We start from the raw sequence: 22,309 nt of genomic DNA, 5'->3' as shown, positions 1-22,309 counted from the left end.
AAGATGAAATGATCATGATTAGGAGAATCTCTTTGGTAGGTTACGATTCATTATCTTATTCCTCTTTTCCTTCGTCACACATCATCAAAATCCTCCTCATCACCCTCACTATTATCTTCATCCCCAAGATGCCAATGACAACATGCCCAGGAGCCATTTGTTGAGTGACATACCTTGGTGGGAACCTTGACAGCAAAGAGATAGAGCCTCCATATTGCCAAGACCTGAAAGAGAAGAGTTGTATTTCACTGTCAGAGAAGAGGAAATGCAAAAGGGCAAATGAGCAGAACATGGCGAACTACAAACATTATTACACAGGGCTAATCGTTGCATCTGTTCATCCCAACCTTCTCATGACTCACTGGAAGCACCACTGCCATTAACTGGCTAATGATAGCAGGCCAGCCTGGGGGGATACAGGCTATTTATTAGACTATCATCGTTTTGAAAAATGGTGTTTGTAGTACAGTGTTTTACGACGTGACGGCCATTTTCAATAGATAATGATGCCGATGTATCATAACATGAACTAACAGAGAGATAAAAAGTCAAAGGGATTTACAAGGAGACAGCATAAGACTAGTAAAATAGCCGATAAGAAAAGGGGTCCAAAGCAAAGGAATATGATTAATTTAAGTGGAATTAGCAAGAGGGAGAAAGAAGGAGAAAGATGTAAAACAAGAGAGAGAGACAGATAAATACAGCAAAAGGATATAGAACGAAAATGTGCAGAAGTAATTAGACTCATTTATAATTCAGAATTCCTCATTAGCATACTCTGCCCACACCCATTTTACACACTGCATCTCCCACCTTCCATCACTCTCTCTCTGTTCCAAGTGTTCACTTCCCCTTTCCTCTCTAACTCTTGAATACTCATTCCAGTCCATACTCACATTTCTCCTTTCTCACCCACTACCATCCCTCCATTTCTTTTCCCATCTCCATGGAAATCTGTTTTTTATTTCATCAAGCCATCTTCTCCTTAATCCCTCTATCTCACCTCCCCCACCTCCCTGTGTGCCATTGTGGCCTGTCTGCCTGTCCCCAACTTCACCCCCCTCCTCGACCTCCCTCCTTTTCTTGTTCCCTCGCAGTTTTCTATTCTTTTCTGCTCTGTCGCTTTCAATTCCTCAAGGCTTCTCTGCGTTGAATCAGTAATGGCACCCCACAGTGCGGAGGAGAGAGAGAGGGAGACAGAGATAAAAAAGAAAGAAGGAGGAAGGAAGGGAGAGAGGGAGGGAGGGAGACAGCAAAGGAGAGGGAAAGAGAGATCGAGACAACAGATTTACCAGTAATAAAGTCTTCAGATTCAGCTGGCGATCCACGCCTTGTCAGCCTAACTAGACGAACCAGGCTCAATCTATACAGGCATGGGCTCCCAGGGAGAGAACCAGAAAATTCACAAGTCCAGCAGAGGAGGGAGACTGGGAGGCGGGCAGACCGGCCCCCCAACAGCCCTCCCTCCTTCTCCACCTCGGACTCTAGCATCACAAAGGGTCTTCTGAGAAACCAGACCCTATTACAGAGATTATTAGGCACTTCAGAAATTCCCTGACAAGTTTCAAAACTCTGTTACGTAAACAGGATCAGAGGGAAGCGGGGGAGGGGAGACATGACAGAAGTATGTGATGGCTGAAAGGGTCAGGGAGAGAAAAAGAGATGGAGAGTGAGTGAGGAAGAGAGAGAGAGGGAGGTAGAGATAGAGAGAAAACATGAGAGAGATGAAATCCCCATCAAAGGCATTGTTATCAGACCCAAAAGATGTGTGTGTAAACAAACACATAAATAATGCAGCCTTTATAGAGGGGTGTGGGAGTGTTGACAAACGATGACTACACACCAACATTGCTCCTCTTAGTGAGACATTATCCCAGACAATCAATACAATTTGTCTTTTGAGCAAGTGTTTGTGTGGAACTATATGTCAGTCAAGTCCAGAGTAAAATGTGGGGTATTAGCCTGAAAAGGACAAAAGCAACACATGACAAAGAATTTCACAAAATTTGCAAAGACTATCAAAAGACACTTTGAAGAGGAGAAAGTCAGTAAACTGCCTTATCGCCCCCCGCAGAATACAGAATCCCACCATATCAGTGGTGTCTGTTTCAACCTTAAAAGGATAAAGATTGGACCGTCATATTTCAATTGAAGGGGTCAAAATAGGTTAACCTCCAAAGAGCCAACTGTTCAACTAGACCATAGGACAGCTCAAAGACCACCAGTCTCTCCCTACTTGACTTATCTCATCACACAGACAGTCTGGAGGCTCAGCAGTGTCTGCGATGACCAGTCAGAGCCCTGACAGGCCAGAAAGACGATTTGGGACAGAGGAGGATCCATCAGCCAGGGGGGGGATGTGGGAGAGGAGATGGAGGACTGCTGCCAGTCCAAGACTTCCACAGAGAATCTCAGAGCGAGTGATAGAACCTGGGAGGAGATCTAAAAGGCCGGTGGCGATGGGTGTGTGTGTGTGTGTGTGTGTGTGTGTGTGTGCATGCAAAGGGATGCAGAGGTGCCCTCGCAGACATGGCACAGTGTCAGCTCCTTGGAGTTCAAAGAGCCAGAGTGTCTGCCAGTCTGTAGGGAGCGTGGGCAAGGAGGGTGGGGTGGTGGACCGGGGGGTGGGGAGGCTGTATGGAGACAGGAGGGTGGGGCGGGTACCGCAGGGAGGAAGGAGGGGGTCCGGGGTTTATATTAATCGTAAGCCGTCGAGGCTCCGGGTCTTGCACTTCAAATGAGAACCAGTGATTCAAAGTGTGTCTCTGGGCCAGAAACCACAGCAGCTCCGGGGACATCAAGCCAGGGCACACTTCCTGCCTGAGTGAGTGAGTGTGTGTGTGAGCGTGTGTGTTGCTGCCAGACCTGGTGGATACTATTTGTGGTTCAGCCTGAAGGCACTTTTAGGAACAGGCGGAGAAAGACACACACACTCTTGTATGTATCAACAGACTCAAAAAGTATGCACACGCACACATAATCCCAGGGCGCACAGGGCCAGTCCACTACTGTCACCCAGGTAAAGCTGGCATTAACATGACACAACCCCTTCGCTGGCAGACAGTGTGTGGTGCATCTGTGTTTAATGTTAGAGTGTGTGCACGCAAGTGTGTGACTTTGAAAGCATACAGTTGCCCCAGGTCCGACAGAGATTCGGAAAATACTAAGAGTAAAGACAGAAAGAGAAAACCGTGTGTGTGTGTGTGTGTGTGTGTGTGTGTGATGTTATGGTGACTGTATGCAGGGTGTCTGTGTGTAAGCCTGTATGAATGTGTGTGTTAGAGAAAAAGATAAAGGGGGGTGAGAGAGATAGAAAGTAAATGGAAGGGAAGATGCAGACCTTTAAAGACACATCTTGCTCCAGATTCTCTCATAAAAGGCAGCTCTTCTCTTAATCAAAGAGACGGCATCCAAGCCTGTGGAACTTTTAAGGACACTTTGAGAACAGAGAGGGAGAGGGGGTTATGGAAGGAAGGAAGGAAGGAAGGAAGGAAGGAAGGAAGGAAGGAAAGAAGGAAGGAAGGAAGGAAGGAAGGAAGGAAGGAAGGAAGGAAGGAAGGAAGGAAGGAAGGAAGGAAGGAGACAGAGACAGAGACAGAGACAGAGACAGAGACAGAGACAGAGACAGAGACAGAGACAGAGACAGAGACAGAGAGTAAAAGAGAAGAAGGAAAGATTTAGACAAAAACAAATTTGAGGTAGAGGGGAGAGAAAGAGCAAAGATGAGACAGAGAGAGAGGCCAAAAGACAGAGAGGCAGAACAAGAGGGGTGAAAGAGAGAATGATGGAGAAGGAAGGCAAACTCGAGTCAGAAACCCCTCCAGACTAGAGAGCTCTCAGTCAGACTGTGCCTGTGTCTCCCCTGTGGGAGTACTGAGAAGGTCAGCAGTCATACCACATACCCTCTCCCACAGGCAGCGGGCTGGCTGGCTGACTGGCTGGCTGGATGAGATCAACTCACGCATACGGTTCCCTCGACAACCTAGTAAAGACGCTGTGGTCAACTACCGTGGCATCCGCCATTAAATTGACGGTGCCCAGCCTCGGGTCTGTCTGTGCAGCCCACACCCCCACAGCAGCTCCCAGACACAAACACAACTTCAACACCCATGTGAGCTGCAGGCCACGAGTGCACTAATGAGCAGCGGCTTCAAACCGAGCAACATGGAAGGAGCATTCCTATTCAACATGTGTGTCTCCAGACGGTGTTGAACCACACAAGCTGGTGTTACAAGCACGCACCAATCTTCAGCCCCTTAAACTACAGAGACCAGGCAACAGACAACACTGTAGACCAACAACAGATCCCTCTACCATGGACGGGTGGGTGAGAGACCTTTCTAATCCCATAAGAGAGTCCCGGGGAGAACCTCTGCAGCCAGAAGGACAGACATCCGACATCAGTTTGTATTTCGGAGCGTTCCATCGGAGCAGTAGCGGCCAGTAATAGGACCGTTATCGGAGAGGGGAGAGGAAGAGAAAGAACCAATGGAGGATGAAATGGAACGGCGGGATCCTGATAAATAATTGACGGAGAAGAAAAGGCAGCATTCGGGGGAGCATCTAAACACATCAGATTTCCTGTTGCCCCTGCGTCTCCTCCACTGCAGTTGCTCTCATCACCCTCTACTCCCTTGAGCCACACCGCCCCCCCAACTCTCTCCACCCTGCCCCACCCCCTGTCTCTCTCTCTCTCCTCTCTCTTTCTTTGAAGAGGCTTTGTTTTGGAGTTGTTATTACTGTAGTCTCCAAATGAGGGCTGATAAATGTATATATGTATGTGTTTGTGTGTGTCTGAGCAGAATGTTTGTTCTTTGTGTCTGCACATGCAAGTCTGGCGTAAGTGTGTGTACTGGTTCTTGTGCATCTGGGTGCATGTTAGTGTTTTGGTTGCCTCAGGCAATGTTAAGATGTCACGCTGAGGATTCCATGTGTCTGTCTGAAATGTGAGGGTGGCACTGGGTTTGTGTGTGTGTGTGTGTGTCTGTGCGTGCGTGTGCACGCATGTGTGAGTGCAATTAAAGTCACACATTTCTATGAGTGTGCCGGTATGCAAGTGTGTGTGCATGCCTTGGTGTGTTTATGCATCCTGGGTTACTTGTGTGTATGTTTGTGTGTATGCTTGTTCTTGATTGTGTGTGTGTTTGTGTATGTGTGTGTGTATAAGGGTGGCACAGCGTGACGCCTGGCACAGTTGACACACACAGACAGCTGGATACCAGCAGACCCCATAGGGAAACAGGGCAGGGAGTGAGAGAGAGAGAGAGAGAGAGAGAGAGAGAGAGAGAGAGAGAGAGAGAGAGAGAGAGAGAGCGAGAGAGAGAGAGACAGAGAGAGAGAGAGAGAGAGAGAGAGAGAGAGAGGGGGGGGGGGGGGACGACAAAGAGTAAATGTAGCACATATTTAAAAGCCATCATGCATGCCTGAGCGACAGTGATACTTGACCACACACTCCATCCTCTTTCATAAAAACCTGTAATCCACCACCAAAGAGCAACATACTAGCGCTGAGGTTTTTGTACTGATGCAAGGCCGTTTTTACTTTCCTTGCCATGCGGCAAAGTATTGGAAGCACATGCATCAGCAGAACCCATTTGGATATTGTAAAATTCTCGTAAATGCCCGGCTAATTTAATTGCATCTGAATCGAGGCTGGTAGCATAGAGTGGTTCAATACAGTTTTATGTGTTCAGATAAAGATGGAGGAGAGGAGAGCAAGCGAGAGATGATGAGGGGAGAGGGGGAGCGACAGGAGAAGGGGAGGGGGGGAGGGGGGACGGGAATAGTAATACAGATGGACAGACACCAAAGGAAGAAAGGGGAACCTACACAGAGACAAAGACGAGACACAGACCAAAACAGAGGGGAGGTGGTGTGTGTGTGTGTGTGTGTGTGTGTGTGTGTGTGTGTGTGTGTGCGTGCCTGTGTGTGTGTGTAGTGACTGAGAGAGACGGGGGATGGAGAGAGGGAGGGAGGGGGAGGAGAGACGAGAGATCGTCAGCCACCCGGATGAGAACGGGAGATGAAGGCGGCGAAGAAGGAGAGCTGAGAGCCAAGAGGGGCGCAGGGTAAATAGTTTGATGTCTTCTCAGCTCCCAGCTTCCCCCATGCCGTCTCTTCAACAACGGCTGACACACAGCGGGGACAGGAAATGAGCTTGTTGCCTCATTCAGTATCTGGTGTGTTCATGAGTGTGTGCCTTGAGTGTGAATGTCCAAGTGGGCTCCATGTATTTGCGTGTCATTAGTAAATGATCAGGGTGACTAATTGCCGAGGCCTCGACAGCACCGATGACCAGTGTGTTTGGCTCCCATAGGCTGCAGTGAGCCTCCCAGCCTGCTCACACACCCTCTGGTACACACACACATACGCTGGCATGAGCACACACACGGGGGAGGATGAACACCCACACACACAGATACCAAGCCCTTGCCTCCGGCTTTGGAGTCATGCTGCCACATCTAATAAGTGTTGAAAAGCTGGACTCGGTAGGCCAGAGTGACCCCTGCATTCTTCTAGTCGAGCCACGCTCCCCGACCTCAGCACTGCGTGTGGCAGAGTGCACGTACCAGTATCCTGTCTTCTGATTTGCCGTTCTTGGTGTCCTGCTTCACGGCTCGCACAAACTTGATAGACTGTTTGTCGATGACCCTCCTGATGCTCTCTGTGGGGAGAAGAAAACAAAAAGAAATGACTGAAACCTGTAAATCTCTGTATGTTCAACCCAAGTCAAACATCTCATATCAACACACAAACACCACACAAACCAGCACAAGAGGAAATGAAACTATTTTATATTTAGACTACTGTCGACAACTTCATCCAGTAAGACTCTAGAGTGGTCGTAAACAGAAGGCTACAAGGCAAAGGTACAATATATGAGACAGATATTTTTCTGTTTCATCTTCAGTTCAAATTAAATGAGACAAGCCTGGAAAAGGCTGATTATTATATATAAAACACACACCCATACAGTAGTGTCTCACTGTGGTGGTTTTGGGCTATATTCTACATTCTCACTTGTCACAGGCAATAACACTCATGAACCCAGGTCTACATACAGTAAATGTAGAGCAGATTTTAGCAGATGATATTGAGGTGGAGGGTGAGAAAGAGAGAGAGAGAGAGAGAGAGAGAGAGAGAGAGAGAGGATCAGAGAGAGAGAGAGAGAGGATCAGAGAAAGACAAACAGAGTTAATGCAGGAGTAATCGACTTTAATCTCTGTAAAACCCAATCAGTTAAACCATTTACAGGGCATTCCTACAGGCGGACCAAAGAAGGCCAGGGCAGGTCTGCCAGCCAGGCCTTGACATATGCTTCCATTAGTGGAAGAGTGGGGGAGTGGGAGAGGGATGGAGAAGAAATCTAAGGTGAGGTGACCCTCTCTTAGATTGTTTAATGGAAGCATCTCTCCTGCCCCTCCCCTTATCTCCTCCCCTCTCATCTCATCACTTCTTCTCGCCTCTGTACACTCAGTGCCCTGATTGAATCATGCTCAGTGTTATTGCAACTTGGCCGGGCAAAATGATGTTGCCGAGAAGACTGTGAGGTAAACAGGGATTATGTGCCATCAAGATAATTAGCAGTGAGATAGACCCTACTAACACCTTAGGTGTCAGTGTGTGTTTGTGTTACTGTGCATAATGTGTGTGTGTGTGTGTGTGTGTGTCGGGAGGGGGGGGGGGTCTTTGTCTGTTGGATATTGTGCATCAAAAATATGACAATGAGAAGTAATACTCTTTCCTGTGTCTGTGTGTGTGTGTGTGTGTGTGTGTGTGTGTGTGTGTCTGTGTGTGTGTGTGTGTGTGTGTGTGTGTGTGTGTGTGTGTGTGTGTGTGTGTGTGTGTGTGTGTTGGACAGGGCATTGGTGTGCTGAGCATTGCAGCCATCTCTACATTGAGGAGGACCAGCCTCTCACTGCAGAAACTCAAGCCTTTTTCACACAAAATGCTTATTCGCTTTACCTCCCACGCACATAGAAACGCACGTGAGCGCGCGCACACACACACACACACAGACACACGCACACAAACTCATACTTAAATCACATTCAAGCATGAAGACACACGCATATTGTATACAAATATTACACGTATTTCCAAAAAAATAACCTGCTGCTTATAGCTTGGGATCAACAGACCGTTCGGGGTAAATAGGAAGCAGCGACAGAATAAAGTCTCCGATTCGGATCGATGGGATTAATATCGTCACTGACGAGGGTTTACCCAGTTCGTACACAGACACAGATACTTTGCCTAAGAGGACACATTTCCTTCGCCTGCCGCGGTCGCGGCTATAACTCATCCCATCCAAATACACATAACGTTCGATATTACAAGTTAGGCAGGACAGGAGTCTGAATAAAATTATCATTTGCATGTAACGCTGCGTGACTGGCTTCATGTGTTGCAGGTGGCGCGTTGCCCTTTAAAAGCACTCAGCGAGCAGGTGTACAGAATGTCTGTAATTTGGAAGAGGAGTTTGTGCATACCTGTAATTTCTCTGCTGACGTTAATGAAACCTGCAGCGGCGGATTCTTTAGAGGCCATAGTGTACGCTGGCTCCTCGCGCAGTTCCTTCGCTCCCTTCTCCCCTCCGCTGCTCTTAATCAAAGTGCAGTGCAGTGCAGCTAATGCGTTTGCGCTGGCAATCTGACTAGAGCGGGCGACTTCACTGCCTATAAACATATCATATCAAAGAGAGCGAGAGAGTGAGGGAGGGAGGTAGTGAGTGAGAGAGAGAAAACGAGATGGAGAGAGGGAGAGAGACAGTAAACGAATGAGCGAGAGATGTTGCGTCAGCGCCAGAGAGATACTTAACAGGGTGCTTCATGTGGGAAAAAAAAGATGACACGTTAATTAGTATCTACTAGTCCACTCTTGTTTTGATTGCAAATTAAATTACCTCACTCATAAAATGTCATAATAGAGTATTTGCTGTCTTTTTCTGTTTTTAATAAGTATCCACCATGGTCTGTTACCATCATGCTGTAATCTTTGCAACTTTTAAGATTGAAAACTGCAATGACAGTCCAGCTATGCATACTGGAGTAGAAATGCAACAAAAAAACAAACCTTATTAAAACAGTGTGTGTGTGTGTGTGTGTGTGTGTGTGTGCGCGCGTGTACGTAGAGGGCACAGCCGCAGCTGTCCTACTGTCATCCCCATCACCAACCCTTAAAGGGCCTCCTGGCCACATAATAACATGTGTGATGCGGGGTGTGTCCATGCATGCATGCGTGAATGCATGTATGGGTGTGTGTGCTTGTGTGGGTGTGTGTGTGTGTGTGTGCGCGTGTGGGTGAGTGTGTGTGTGTGTGTATGGGTGTGTGTGTGTGTGAGTGTGTGTGCGTGTGTGCGCGTGTGAGAGATGAGAGAGACCTTTGTGTCTGTGTTCCACGGATATGTCACTATCGAGAAAGAGAGCCCAGCAGGGGGTGAATTAGACGGGAGAGAGAGAGAAAAGGAGGATGAAGTCTGTAGGGAGAGATGGAGGGAAAGTAGAGGAGATAAGGAGCCAGAGCTCAGTGGTGGGGTTGAGTGTGGGTGAGGTGCTGGCAGACTGAGCGCGGTTTCCAGATTAGACAGGGTTAAAAACTTCAGTAACTGAAAGATGCACTTCAAAGAAAGAGCTTATTATTTATTCATAAATGCAGCATCACAGAGATATGAGAAGAGGTCTTCAATGAACTCTCACTTATGTACGTTCAAGCTTGTGTGTACGTGATCCTATCAAGATTCTGACAAGCCTTTCATTCTCCAAAATGAGCAGGCTGACAAAGTCGCTGACCCTGCTCGGTGAGCCCCACATTTGGAAAGTAGAACATTGTCTTTGATGGTCAACCTTTGAGTTTCTGTTTTACATTTCAGTCATATGGCAAGACTCTTCTTTCTGCAAATTCAAACTGCAGATTTGGAGGAGAGAGTCCCATGTGACTATCCCTGTGTAACCACGTGCTTCAGACAGGAAGAGAATGACACCCAACAGGGATAAGTGTTACAAGGGTGACATATCTATATCAAGAAAAACAATTAAAAGCACAAACAGACACTCCATGTGATTTTAATCTTCTCTTATCTTTCAAGTATAGGGCACTGGGCATGTCAAACCAAGTTGGATAGTATAAGAAATGTCCTAATGTCAGAAAGGCAACACCAATGATGGGCTGCCCTCTGCTGGTAGAATAGATCATGTCATTTATCACACTCAATAACATTCCCCAAAACTGGCTGGTAATCATTTTGGTGTTCAGTAACATAGTGGTGTCCAATCCGGTCCTCAGGGCACCCCTGTCCTGCATGTTTTACATGTTTCCCTACCTCAACACACCTGATTCAAATGAATGGTCATAAGCAGGCTCCTGCAGAGCTGGATGACGACCCATGCATTTGAATCAGGTGTGTTGGAGCAGGGAAACATCTAAAACATGCGGGACAGGGGTGCCCTGAGGACCAGGGTTGGGAACCACTGCAGTAACATACAGACTGTTTACAACAAACATAGTTATTACATTACATGTATTCATTTAGCGGACGCTTTTATCCAAAGCGACTTCCAAGAGAGAGCTTTACAAAGTGCATAGGTCACTGATCATAACAAGATAGCCCCAAACATTGCCGGTAGCCAAAACATGAAGCATGCATTGTGAAAAAAACTAATAAGTGCCAAAGGCAAGAACCATAAGAGCATGCAGTTAAACAAGTTACAATTAAACAAAATGAACCTCAAAAGTGCAAGAGTGTACCTGCAGAAAAGCAAACAACAATAATATATTTCACAGCAAGAACAAGTCTATCAATAAGAGTCATTGTGATCCTGGAGGAAACTAACATCAGGTCCAGCAAATCATTCCTAAGTACCGTTGTACTCCCGGAACAAGTGCATCTTGAGCCTTTTCTTGAAGGTGGGGAGACAGTCAGTGTCTCTGATGGAGGTGGGGAGTTGATTCCACCATTTGGGAGACAGACAGGAGAAGAGCTTGTGTTGGGACCGGGCGCTCTTGAGCGGTGGGACCACCAGACGGTTGTCAGAAGAAAACCGTAGGTGGGGGTGTAAGGCTGGAGGACAGACTTGATGTCGTCTGGCTCGGAAGGTCAGTACTGTTATAGTCTCACTGTATCATCCTCTTATGTACTATGCCATGTATTGGTGCTCATTAGGTACCATTGACTGCACACATCAAAACAGACGATGGTCCAGACGGTGCCTCCAGCTTCATGCACCATGGCTAAAACACAAGCCCTTGGCATTGACGTATGAGGACCCAAGTACTGGCTGCAGGGCCATGAGGGGTGCCCTTCGCTGCAGTGACTGTGACCCAGCACACAGCTCTGTGGCAGAATATAGGCAGGCTGTCAGCGACACATTCTTAGTACATATTGGTAGATCTTGATTTATTTGATCGCTAGGTGCTTAAGGAGAGAAATCAAGCAATTTGTCAACGACAAAAGTTTCAGGAGGGTTTTATTTTCAAGATAAGAACTGGCTATTTGTATTCAGGCACCTTCCTACAAATCCACATCTAACGTGATTACAATTCATTCTAAAATGTGGGTGCGATAAGCTCAACTCAGTGAGTACTGCAGGACTCTTAGTCTCTCTTTTCACCACAGCACCCACTTCCTGTCAGCCTGTAGTCATTCCTCCCCCACCAAGAGGAAATGAACACCATTCTTTGTTTGGACCAGTGGCTGAACTCAGAATGTTTGTTCTCCAGGTCTGCCATCCTTCATCACTCTTACCAGAATGTCTTTGGCACCCTTCCTGTTTCCTGCCCTTGCCTTCAGCCCTGTCTGCAGATCAGCTTGGACTTCCACAGAAAGCTTATCTGACCTTCAGCACTTCAGCCGTCAAATCTTTTGACAGTTTCTATTGGCTAGTCTAAGCTGCAGGTAGACAGTAATGGTAGGTTAGGCAGGGACAATAAACAACTTCTAAAGAAAGAGCATCGGGTGGGAACTATAAAGTTAATAGTATGAGACACAAATGTTCTACCAATTTGACCTTCCTTGTCAGATTTTTCTGAAACCTTATCAGAAATGATAGTGCTAACCTTAACCATAACCGTGGTGTGCGCAAGTACGTGCTGGTTGAGGGGGTACTTCATTGCGTCCCCGGGGGGCAGTGCGCTCGCTCGCTCGCTCGGTTTTAGCCCCGGTTTGCGACTCTTGCCCAGATCTAGTCATCCATGGGCGTGGTTGTCATCAGAACGTTTGTAAGGGCGGGCGCTAGCTGTATCCGAGCGGCGCTAACAGTCAAACGCTACTTCTCGTAGCAAGAATCCACCAGGTGGCAGCAAGACCCTGAGTAATACCAGGTTGCTTCACAGTAATACTGCATTAGAAATTTCTTACCAAAGCTCGAATAGCTCCTGACGTCAAATGATTTTTCTGCCAAATATTATCAGACTGCATTGATCATTGTAGGCCTGCAGTGTTTTATGTGTTTGATTAAACTCTTTTGAGTTTAAATGTTGAATATTCATAAATCTCCAACAAAAGGGACTATTGCAGATAAGAGGATCGTTCCAGTCACATTTGAATAGAGAAAATGCAATATCCTTCTCAAATTATAATAATAATTTGTTTAGTTAATTAACCAATTTGACACTTGATAAGAATATTATCAACGGTGTGTCTCTATTGTGTCTGTTTGTGCATGTGCTTGAGTGTGTCTATCAGTTAATTTCCTTGGTAATTTTGCCTCATTGTCTCAGATCAGCAGTACAGATGAAGGCCTCATGTCTCTCTCTCTCTGCACCTAGACAGACAGGCAGGCTCACACACACACACGCAGACACACCAATTTCAGAGTCTTCACCCAGCAAAATGTTACAACAGTCCAGATATGATCTCCCAGCAGAGAGCAGCCCCACTGTGCAGCAGCAGCACTGATAACTGCAGCATGTGACATTATCTACAGTACAACACCTACAGTTAAGAAATATTGAACAGCCACATTTATGTACGTACCTTGCAATGTAGACACCATCTGGGCACAGGGAAAAGCAAATCTACATTTCTGTAAAATCTCTCTTATAGGGGATTTGGCAGAGGCGGAGTGTGGAGTCTGTGTAGCACACAGCACCTGTCATCTTGCGGAACAAGCCTGGAGCCTGTATCTCTTTGGTGCTCCTAACCTGTGTCCTCGCTCCTGAATCTCCCGTCAGCTTGTCTCCGTCTCAGACACTTGAAAGCCACAAAATCTAGGGGATTCTGAGTGGAACTTCAAGATATGTAATGTGGTATAAATAAGTTAAAGAACAACAATACCTGTTCAGCATACTGACCAGTAATATGCATTATTGGCCTTGAGAGACACACTCTCAAGGCCAACTAGGAAACTGGTTTTGATGTACTGTGTAATGTAGAGTACTATATGGACAGTACACACAGTCATTTGGTATGTCATTTATGCTAAACTTTTACATTACAGTACTTCAGATGGCCCTGACCCCCTTATTGCATCTCGGATGACAAAATGTAAATGGTCTGACTGCAAGATAGGGGCCGTTAGTGTATATTGCCAGGTTAAAATTGTATTTTAATGACCAGTGTGGGATTAGGCTAATGCTTTGTGCTTATGCAAGCACCTTAAAGGACTCTGTTGCCTACCTCAGCTACAGTAATACCATGTCACCTAATAGCAAGGCAGGCGTTTTTCCCCAACAAAAGATTTGCCAAATACAGTTTTTTTCCCCTCTTACACATCTTGACTGAATCCCATAGGCATGAATGAACAACAATGAAACCTGGACAGATGTTTAAATTGCAACAAAGACACAATACATTCCACTCCCTTTTCAAAGCAGACAACTTTTTATTGCTTTCAAACATGGTTTTATTCGAGTTTCATTCGTTCCTGCGCTTCAGTATTCCACCATGAGTGTCATTGGTTCAGATTTCCTCCATCGCCCACAGCAGCTGAGTCTACACCTTTGTGTATCTGACTCCTACTATGAAGTTCTCATTAGTCTATCCCCCATTACCCCCACGCCCCCCCACCACCACCCCTCCTCTCCTTCTCTAGGTCTCCCCCTGTTGCACTATAGATTCCCCGTCGGTTCACTGTTAGGAGATCGAAGTCTAATTAAGATTGTTAATGAAGATTTAATTTTCCACTTCAAATGAGCGGGTGAACACAGAGTAGTCAGGGCAAGAGAGAGAGAGACAGAGAGAGAGAGAGAGAGAGAGAGAGAGAGAGACAGAGAGAGAGAGAGAGAGAGAGAGAGAGAGAGAGAGAGAGAGAGAGAGAGAGAGAGAGAGAGAGAGAGAGAGAGAGAGAGAGGATGCGAAAGGGATGCGAAAGGGGGGCATGGATGGGAGATTTGTTAGTTGGATGCTGGGTACTGTAGATGTCTTAAGGGATGGGAAGACTGAGGGTTCCTTACTGTTTTTACACTCGAGTGAAGCTAAATGAATGTTTAGTTGTTTACACAGATGTAATCAGAGGCTTCAATCACATACAAAAAGATACCCCGCTCTCATCTTAGACATACACAGGCTGTATGGCCCGGGGGATTTGGTGTGTCAGTTGGGATCAAACAGAATCAGGAATCTCCATGTTGTGGCTTCCTGCTGTACATCCAGACACACAAACACGCACAAACGCTCTCTCTGTGATGTCATTCTGCAGTGCAGTGTATGCAGTACAGTACATGACTTTCAGCTCTGCTTAACATCCAGGCCCTGGTCCATCTCGGAAAGCCTTTTGTATCTTTATCAATTATGCATGCTGCAATTACTGTCTTATTTTTGACAGGGATCCTCACCTACAGCACTGCAGTGATTCAGCAGGATGCACAATAGACCTACTGATAAAACCATTGCATTCAACAGTTCTCCTGAATCTCCAATCAATTAGAACTGCATTAGCAAAGATTCTTCCCTTTCGCTATTTCTTCTGATCTTGTGTGGAGAAATATCGAACTCGATTAGCATAATACTAATCTAAAAGTATTCACAACCGTATAATTCACTGCCACACAGAGTGAGCGCTGTCATTTGGAGAAAGAAAAGCCAGTTGTCCTTCTCCATCAGTGCTGTCAGATTTGATCTCTCATCTTGGAAATTCACCTACTGTCACCATGTCCCACCAGGAACAACTCACAGAGAGAAAGAGCGCTCCCTTCCTCGTGTGTTTGGCTTCAGATCTTCCCCTCCCTCGGAACTGGCCTGACATCCTCTTTTCCAGGGACAATCTGAACAGACACCAGGCTCCTCTTTTCTCCAGTCAGAACACAGTCCCCAGACGGACTTAACCCAGATCTAAGTGCACACACACAAAGAGCAGAAACTCTCGGACTGTCCCAGTTTAGCTGTCACATAGGAAAAGAGCAAACATCCAGCCTAATCCATCTCTTTGAATCAAATAATTTTTTATTCAAATTTACAAAAAGGAAAAGGAAAGGTACAACTGAATAAATACACTATTGATTTAGCAGGTCATGATTCAACATCGTGCAGGAGTGATGAAGTTCCAAGGGAAACAGAACCTGGGGTCAGGTTGGAATTCATTGGTTCTAACCTTTACACACACACACGCGCCCACACACACACACCTCATTTAACACAGCATCTACACAGACTTACCACTTCAATGCAGTGTCCTTGACTGCACCTAAACAAATGACTTGATGAATCTCCTGACAACATCATTTTGCAGTCTGACACTGAGCTGGCTGTCCTCTCTATCCAGGGGAAGGAAACTGGGATCAGAACTGAGACTGTGAGCCTTTAATAAACAACCGATTCAACTAATAATGCTTCTGATTAAACCAGTTTGGTTGCCTACCTTGGCTCAGAAGGTGTGATTATCAGCTCAATCAAGAGGCCCAGTCACTGATCACCCTGAGATTCTGCCAGTAGCCAGATTTAAACCAATCATCGAAAGCATCGCTTTCATCTACAACAATCAGCACAGACATCACTCTGAGTCAGGTCAATTAGCAGTAGCGGAACACCTGCAGCCGATGAACACTGGAGAGTAATTCACCTAGTCGACTGACAGATTGTTATTCTTCATTTGATGGGGGGCAAAGTCAGAAAAAGATGGGTTTTAACAGCTATGACACATGTAGAAATATATACATTTGGCCAAGCTATCTTAGTGGAGTTATCATCAAGTTATCATTCCATGTTAGTGACGTTGCACATTCCACTTCACGGAGGTGTGCCATGTGCCCCTGGTGTGTGACGCCCTCTCAACAGGTTCAAGAGGCATCCTTTCCTTATCTCTATATCCCCTACACTCCATCACTGTAGAAACGAATCCCTTGCATTGCTCCAGTCTGTTCTGCGCCGTCAACCATCAGAAGTACTGGACGGCCGACAAGGAAAGCACGCCGCTCCGTTGATGACTATTGAGATGCCCCCCAGGTCCCCCTCTCCCTCCTCCTGAATTGAGATGCCCCCCAGGTCCCCCTCTCCCTCCTCCTGTGATGGTGCAGTTATGATTCCTCGGTCTGTCTGGTGTTCCAGTTTAGTCATACACAGTGACATGAAGTAGCAGAGTGCGGGCAGGTCAAGTCCTTTCTGTCTGGGATCATCATTAGTACTCAGCAGGCTTAACCGCATCTTCTTTTCACATTTCTGGGGTGGAGATAACATGATAGGCCTCTTTAGGGAGGGTCAGTTGCCTTTCAGATACTGTCAAGTTTTAGGAATTCGGAAATATGACATTTGTATTGTATAACAATGCATTAGGTTTTCTTTATCCGTCTTATTCGCTTAGACTCCAAGTTGAATGAAGGACAAGTTCAGGTTAAATGGGTTAAGTCCAGTTCAGTCTTGTTAAGTCTGGTTCAGTCCAGATGAATCCAGGCCAGGTCAAAGTAGTCCTGACGGTGCTCCTTTTGAAAGTGACAGTGTATTATTATTGTTAATTCTTTTTTTTTAACTCTTCTCTTTTCAGCAACAGTACTCAGTGATATTTACAGTTGAAATTGATGTACAGTACAGAGTAGAACATTTGCTTTTGTTACATAGACATATTTCAAAAACAAAAAAGAACAAACAACAGCATTTAATCTTTGACATTATTCATAATCTATTATTGAACATCACACAGTATAAAAGTGCATTCCAGCTGAAAGCCCAATCCCATTCTTCTCTTGACCGACAGTAAGATGATTTAAGGGCAATCACAGGTGTCCGTGCTCCCTGGGTCAGACATCATCAGTCTGTCCCAGAGTTCTTGGCTGATTCATGGATGTTATGATTGGAACAGGAAAGTATTCAGTGGCAGAATTGATTGCCAGATTGGATTTCTTAAAAAAATATGCAGACTTGGTCCTCAAGACATTTTGATTGAACTCTGAGGCTTTTGCATAAAATAAAATATTCAAATGTCTCTTTAAAAAATAATAATCTATAAATAGGTGGTTTCGTATTTATCACTCAACAAAACACAGGGTAGTTTTGTAATTTACTACAATACAATCAAAGCCTCATGGTATTAAGGGAGTGTTCCTTGTTGTGTGTGTGTCTGCGCGCGTGTGTGTGTGTGTGTTTGCGTGTGTGTGTATGTTTGTAAACATAACAACTCTCTACTAATTTGGAGAAGTTCATATCTCTTAAATCATTTAAACTTCTGTTAAAAATGTCTATTTTACGGTGATCTTACTCCAAGGGGAATAATCTTTTCAGGAGTTAAATGATTCATTGTTTTCATTTTGAATGAAGTAGTGAGCTGAATAATTCACTTTTCTTACTCTGCCGATGGAATAGAAAAGCCACAGTTTTTAAGTCATCCCTTGACTCTTTTTTTTCTTTCTCTATTTCAATTTCTCTCTTTTTCTCCTTTATCAATCTAGCTCTATCCCCTTGGTCTGGTAAATATAATACAGCTTTCTTTCTCCCTTGTGTGTTAGCCTACTTTTCATACTCCCCTGTTGAATGCATTGTCTAGCACACAGTCCCAAAAAACTAACATTAGCTGTGCTTTCATTCCTTCCTAATTTCTATGCAAAGTCCACACACACACCACACAGTAAACACGCTCACTCACGCACACACACACAGACACACACACACACAAACACACACACAAAGAAACGTACCCACTAATACACAGACAACAAGACACACACAGACGCTTTCACACATACGCTCTCTCGCTCTCTCTTTCTCCCAACCCTTCTGTTTCTTATTCTATATGTGTCAAGAGCAGAATTAATCTAGTCTTGGATGCTTCAGGTTGTTTTTCTTTGTCCGAAGCATTTAACAAATGGTTGCTGCTTAGTGGAGGAACAGCGTGCACAGTATCTGTGTCTGTCCTCACGCGCCTCCGCATTTCAGCACTTATTGCTTTAAATTACATCAATCACTCCCTCCCCTGGCCTCGCCTTTACTATCTTCCCTTAGCTCATTTTTCTCTGTCGCTTTTTATTACTTTGCCTCTTCATCTCTCTCTCTTTTAACTTCTCTTCCCATTATTCTATCTGTGGTTGCCTTTTAATCTTCCTCCCCTTCTTCTTCTTCTGCTCTTACTCTTCACTCCTCAGTCTGTCTTGTCTCCTGCTGACTGGTCCTCCTTCCCACCCTCTTCTTTCTGGTTCTCCTTTTTGTTGCTCTCTCCTCCCTCTTTCTCCTTGTCCTCCTCTTTCTCTTTTTCCCTCTCTCGGAACAGCTGGGCCAGCTTTTGGAACCGTGGCCCCCACCCCTCCAGCCCTCCTCCCCACTCCTCCTTCTCCGCCTCCTTCTCTCCTTCACTCTCCAGGGAGCTGAGGGAGCCAGCGCGCGACCCAGTGCCCTCAAGACCGTACACCTGCACCGAGTCGTAGGGTGGCTGGGAGGGGTCAAAGGTCACCTGGGCCAGACGCAGGCGGAGGAACTCTCCCACTCTGAGGGCGAGGGAGTGACCTCCCAGCCCCGGAGCCCCCCTCCCCACTTCCATCCCCGGGACCCACCCAGCCCCGTACCCCATCAACCCCCCGTATGCCCCCCTGGCCTGCCCTGGGAAGGGCAGCAGCTGAGGAGTCATATCCCTTCGCCCTATGATATAGCCCCCCAGACCCACCCTGTCCCGCCAGTCAGACATAAAGCCTGCCCCCTCCGGATACATCCCCCCACAAGTAGTCCCGGTCAGAGATATCCCTCCGCCCTCCCTGTCTGGCCTTGCCACCACAAAGTTGCTGCCCATCTCCAGGCCTCCTCTCCCCAGACTGCCAGGGTAGTCCCTCTGTCCGGACGCCTCCCCCTGCAACACGGTGGCGTAATTGCGAGCTGCGGACGAGGATTGCGATGGCCCGTCGGAGCCGTTACCCTGGCCGACACCGGCTCCGGCAGAGGAGTCAGGCTCATTAGAGCCGGAGGCGTTGCGTTTCGGGGACAGGCCAGCGCGGGAGGCCCTGCGACCAGCCAGGGGCAGGGTGGCCGTGTCACAGATCCAGCCGCTGGCGCCGTGCACCTGGCCCACCATGGAGCCGGAGCGGGTTAGAACCAAGCTGTGATCCCGGGGAAGGTTCTCGGACTGGACCTGTAGGGGGCGGAGGTGAGGAGGAGTGGGTTCAGTCCGGGGTGGGGGCAGGGTGTAGCACTGTGGCAGGTTAGGTGGGTTAGATTAGGCCAGGAAGGTAAGGGACGTTTCAAGGTGGAGGGAAGAGTGGGTATTGTAACAAGGTCGAATAAAGAAAAGGATCAGAGCCAAAAGTGCGGGGTGAGGGGGGGGATAAGTGGAAAAACGAAAGAGAGAGAGAGGTAAGGGTGACAAAGGAGAGGACGGTGTGAAAGGGAAAGGGGTTCCCAATCCAGCGAGCAGAGACAGGCAGAGGGAGGAGAGACGGGCAGAGGGAGGAGAGGGAGGCAGAGGGAGGAGCCACAGAAGAGCGAGAGAACGGCAGAGTGACAGAAAGAGATTTGAGAAGGTAAGAGCGGCGGCAGAGGTTAATTAAGCACTAGAATGAGCTAACACTGCACTGTGAGAGGGGGGTGAAGAGAGAAGAGGAGACCGAGAGACAAAGTGTCAATAAGAAAAGTTTCAGCATTTTCTGTTTGTTAACAAACAAAAGAAACGGTTGAAACTGTTCCAAATTAAAAAAATATTTGAAAGCTGGATGGAGAAAAACAAAGATATATACACATAAACAATCAACTTCTTCATGGTAAACATCTTACAACAGTTGAACATCCGCTATTTTGACATTTACAGATCAATCTATCTATCAATCTATCCATTTACCCATCCATCCATCTACCTAGCACTCATCTATCTATCCATCCATCCACCCATCCATCCATCCATCATCTTACCCATTCTCCATCCATCCATCATCTTACCCACTCTCCATCCATCTATCATCTTACCCATTCTCCATCCCTCTGTCCATCATCTTACCCATCCATCCGTCCATCATCTTACCCATCCATCTGTCCATCATCTTACCCATCCATCCGTTCATCATCTTACCCTTTCTCCATCCAATTGTCCATCATCTTACCCATCCATCCGTCCATCATCTTACCCATCCATCCGTCCATCATCTTACCCATCCATCCGTCCATCAACTTACCCATCCATCTGTCCATCATCTTACCCATCCATCCATCATCTTACCCATCCATCCGTCCATCATCTTACCCATCCATCCGTCCATCATCTTACCCATCCATCCGTCCATCATCTTACCCATCCATCCGTCCATCATCTTACCCATCCATCCGTCCATCATCTTACCCATCCATCCGTCCATCATCTTACCCATCCATCCGTCCATCATCTTACCCATCCATCCGTCCATCATCTTACCCATCCATCCGTCCATCATCTTACCCATTCTCCATCCAATTGTCCATCATCTTACCCATCCATCCGTCCATCATCTTACCCATCCATCCGTCCATCATCTTACCCATCCATCTGTCCATCATCTTACCCATCCATCCATCATCTTACCCATTCTCCATCCAGACAGTGGCTCTGCTGGGGCTCACTGCTCCCCTCCGTGCAGTTACTCATGGCTCCTCCCCCTCCTCGGCTGTCATTGGTCCGTGGCGTGCCTCCATCCGAGGTGCTCACCCCACTCTGGGGGGCTGTTCCGTCTCGGCTTCCCGCGCGGCTGCCCGCGCTCTGGTCTGCCGGCCCTGCGTAAACGCTCCCGGGCTCCAGCTGCCCAGCCATGGCCGCCTGGTTCTGGATGACCAGCGAGTGGTCTGGTTGGCCCCCAGGGAAGCGATAGGCCAGCTCAGCCATGCCGGCCTCAAACGGGGGCCCCGGGGCGCGCCGGAGGACGGGCAGGGTGTGGCTGCTGTAGCAGAGCCGTCCGTAGAGAGCCCCTCCAGGGCCGGAGTAGGCCGGGTCCAGGGCTGGGTTCTGAGCCCAGCTGTAGGCTCGAGCCTTGTCCTGGGCCTGCTGGGCGTAACGTCTGGAGGGGACGGAGACACGTATCCATGATCTGCTCTTCCCATCGAGGGAGACACACCAAAGAATAATCCAACTAGATGCGTCAGATTTACATCAGCTGGCGGTGTGAAAGCAGGTTATTATGACGCAGAACATTGGGAAAGACGCCAATAAAGGCTCACACTTACACATCACACTCACTGCAGTGTGGACGGCTATTAGGGTTTAAGTGAGTGTTGCACAACAGAGTGCTCCTTCAGGAGAAGGTCTGAAGGCTCTTCATTCTGATCAGCATCGGATTCAGTTTGAGGTTTGGAGTGGATCAATGACTTAAGTGGATCAATTAAGGGCTATTGAGACAGACGCTTTCACTGACTTTCGAAGACTCCAATAGACTCTGTGATTACTTTCATCAGTGTTAAAACGGGGCAAATAAATTCTGTTTCCTATGCAATATTTAGTAATGCCTCTGTCTTGCTACAGTTTATGAATAACACACACACACACATACAAACTGTACCTATCCACTCCTACACAGTTTCAAAGACCCAATGTCCTTCTTCCACACACTAAGGGAAACAGATAAACTAACCCTAAAAACACACCCCATCCCTCTCGAGTCACACACATACACAACTCTCTCCACTCACTCACACACACACACACACCTGTTTTCACACACACGCCGCACTCACATGTTCCTGCTGTCCAGGGTGCGGTACCCCCGGCGGGCACTGTGGGGGGCGCTCTGGAGCGCGGCGATGTCGAAGGCGGCCGTGTCGGCCTCGCCGCCGCCCTCGTCGTCGTAGGTGATGATGTTCTCCCGCACGTCGTCCTCCTCCAGAGGAGAGAGGGAGTCTCTCTTCTGTCTCCTCAGGGACAGGGACAGGGCGCTGACAGCTACACAAGACACGGGGACGTGGGGGAGGAGTGGGGGAGGAGTGGGGGACAGATTCGAGGTTGAAAAA

The 22,309-nt window shown here is 47.2% G+C and overlaps 2 protein-coding genes across 2 annotated transcripts in view; both read right to left on the bottom strand.

The window, feature by feature from the left end:
- Positions 1–8,550, bottom strand: part of carmil3 (capping protein regulator and myosin 1 linker 3) — a 28,642-nt gene extending 20,092 nt beyond the window's left edge. Inside the window, exons 1-3 of the mRNA XM_084707609.1 lie at positions 8,493–8,550; positions 6,570–6,664; positions 174–224 (exon numbers count right to left, since the gene is read on the bottom strand). Of these exons, the coding sequence (XP_084563735.1) occupies positions 174–224; positions 6,570–6,664; positions 8,493–8,550 (204 nt within the window). The remainder of the gene's footprint in view (positions 1–173; positions 225–6,569; positions 6,665–8,492) is intronic.
- A 9,950-nt stretch (positions 8,551–18,500) lies between these two features.
- Positions 18,501–22,309, bottom strand: part of cdh24b (cadherin 24, type 2b) — a 45,496-nt gene continuing 41,687 nt past the window's right edge. The window contains exons 11-13 of the mRNA XM_084707608.1: positions 22,037–22,241; positions 20,895–21,363; positions 18,501–19,478 (exon numbers count right to left, since the gene is read on the bottom strand). Coding sequence (XP_084563734.1) covers positions 18,501–19,478; positions 20,895–21,363; positions 22,037–22,241 — 1,652 coding nt within the window. The remainder of the gene's footprint in view (positions 19,479–20,894; positions 21,364–22,036; positions 22,242–22,309) is intronic.

Source organism: Hypomesus nipponensis, chromosome 10 (assembly GCF_054491055.1).
Source record: "Hypomesus nipponensis isolate SF chromosome 10, ASM5449105v1, whole genome shotgun sequence".
Lineage (NCBI taxonomy): Eukaryota > Metazoa > Chordata > Actinopteri > Osmeriformes > Osmeridae > Hypomesus > Hypomesus nipponensis.
This window is presented reverse-complemented; position numbering and strand designations above follow the sequence as displayed.